The sequence below is a fragment of the Pongo abelii genome, chromosome 14 (genome assembly GCF_028885655.2).
Source record: "Pongo abelii isolate AG06213 chromosome 14, NHGRI_mPonAbe1-v2.0_pri, whole genome shotgun sequence".
In the NCBI taxonomy this organism is placed as follows: Eukaryota; Metazoa; Chordata; class Mammalia; order Primates; family Hominidae; genus Pongo; species Pongo abelii.
Genome location: NC_071999.2, coordinates 57,752,033 through 57,753,312, shown reverse-complemented (window position 1 = coordinate 57,753,312; position 1,280 = coordinate 57,752,033). Strand labels below are relative to the sequence as shown.

The 1,280-nt window shown below is 43.7% G+C and overlaps 1 protein-coding gene across 1 annotated transcript; it reads right to left on the bottom strand.

Annotated features, from left to right (window-relative positions):
- Positions 1 to 557: 557 nt before the first annotated feature.
- LOC100456063 (peptidyl-prolyl cis-trans isomerase A-like) lies at positions 558 to 1,079 on the bottom strand. Its single transcript, XM_054529571.2, has one exon. It carries the CDS (start codon positions 1,077 to 1,079, stop codon positions 558 to 560), a length of 522 nt encoding a protein of 173 aa, XP_054385546.2.
- Between the last annotated feature and the right edge of the window lie 201 nt (positions 1,080 to 1,280).

The window sequence follows — 1,280 nt, the reverse complement described above, 5'->3', positions numbered from 1 at the left end:
CTCAAAAAAAAAAAAAAAAAAAAAAATCTGTTTTGTTTTTGTTGTTGTTGTTATTTACTTTTTATTTCATAACCATAAACTTAACTCTGCAATCCAGCTAGACGTGGAAAGGAATAAGGAAAACGTGGAACCCAAAGGGAACTGCAGCGAGAGCACAAAGATTCTAGGATACTACAAGCAAATGGGGTGGAGGGGTGCTCTCCTGAGCTACAGAAGGAATGGCATGGTGGTTAAGAAAAAACACAAGTTGACCGGGTATTGTGGCTCATTCCTTTAATCCCAGCACTTTGGGTGGCTGAGGCGGGTGGATCACCTGAGGTTAGGAGTTTGAGACCAGCCTGGCCAAAATGGTGAAACCCCATCTCTACTAAAAATACAAAATTAGCCAGGCGTGGTGGCGCGTGCCTATAATCCCAGCTATTCGGGAGGCTGAGGCAGGAGAATCACTTGAACCCAGAGGCGGAGCTTGCAGAGAGCGGAGATGACACCATTGTACGCTAGCCTGGGAAACAAGAGTGAAACTCCATCTTAAAAAGAAAAAACACAAGTCAAATTCATTAGAGTTGTCCACAGTCAACAGTGGTGATCTTGCTGGTCTTGCCCTTCCTAGATCCAAAGCACTCCATAGCCTCCACAATATTCATGCCTTCTTTCACCTTGCCAAAGACCACATGCGTGCCATCCAACCACTCAGTCTTGGCAGTGCAGATGAAAAACTGGGAAACATTTGTGTTGGGTCCAGCATTTGCCATGGACAAGTAATTGGTTTGGGGATGTGAGGGTTCAGGACCTGTATGCTTCAGGATGAAGTTCTCATCATCAAATTTCTCTCCATAGATGGATTTGCCACCAGTGCCATTATGGTATGTGAAGTCACTGCCCTGACACATAAACCACATAAACCCTGGAATAATTCTGTAAAAGCAGAAACCCTTGTAACCAAATCCTTTCTCTTCAGTGCTCAGAGCATGAAAGTTTTCTGCTGTCTTTGGAAACTTGTCTGCAAACAGCTCAAAAGAGACGTGGCACAAGGGCTCATCATTGACAGCCATGTTGAAGAACATGGTGGGGTTGACCATGGCTGATAGTATGGGGCTCCTGGCAGCATCTGCAAAGCCAAGATCTGTTTATTAAACAGGATTGTTGAAAATCAAATCTTAGAACATCTATCCATTCATTCATTCAACAAATATTAATTGAAGGACTCAGCAGTGAACAAACAATTACAATCCCTGCCTTCATAATGCTCACACTCCAGCATTTGACACACTCACACACTT

Coding starts and splice junctions, on each gene's coding strand:
- LOC100456063 (XM_054529571.2), bottom strand. CDS start 1,079: ATGGTCAACCCCACCATGTTCTTCAACATGGCTGTCAATGATGAGCCC.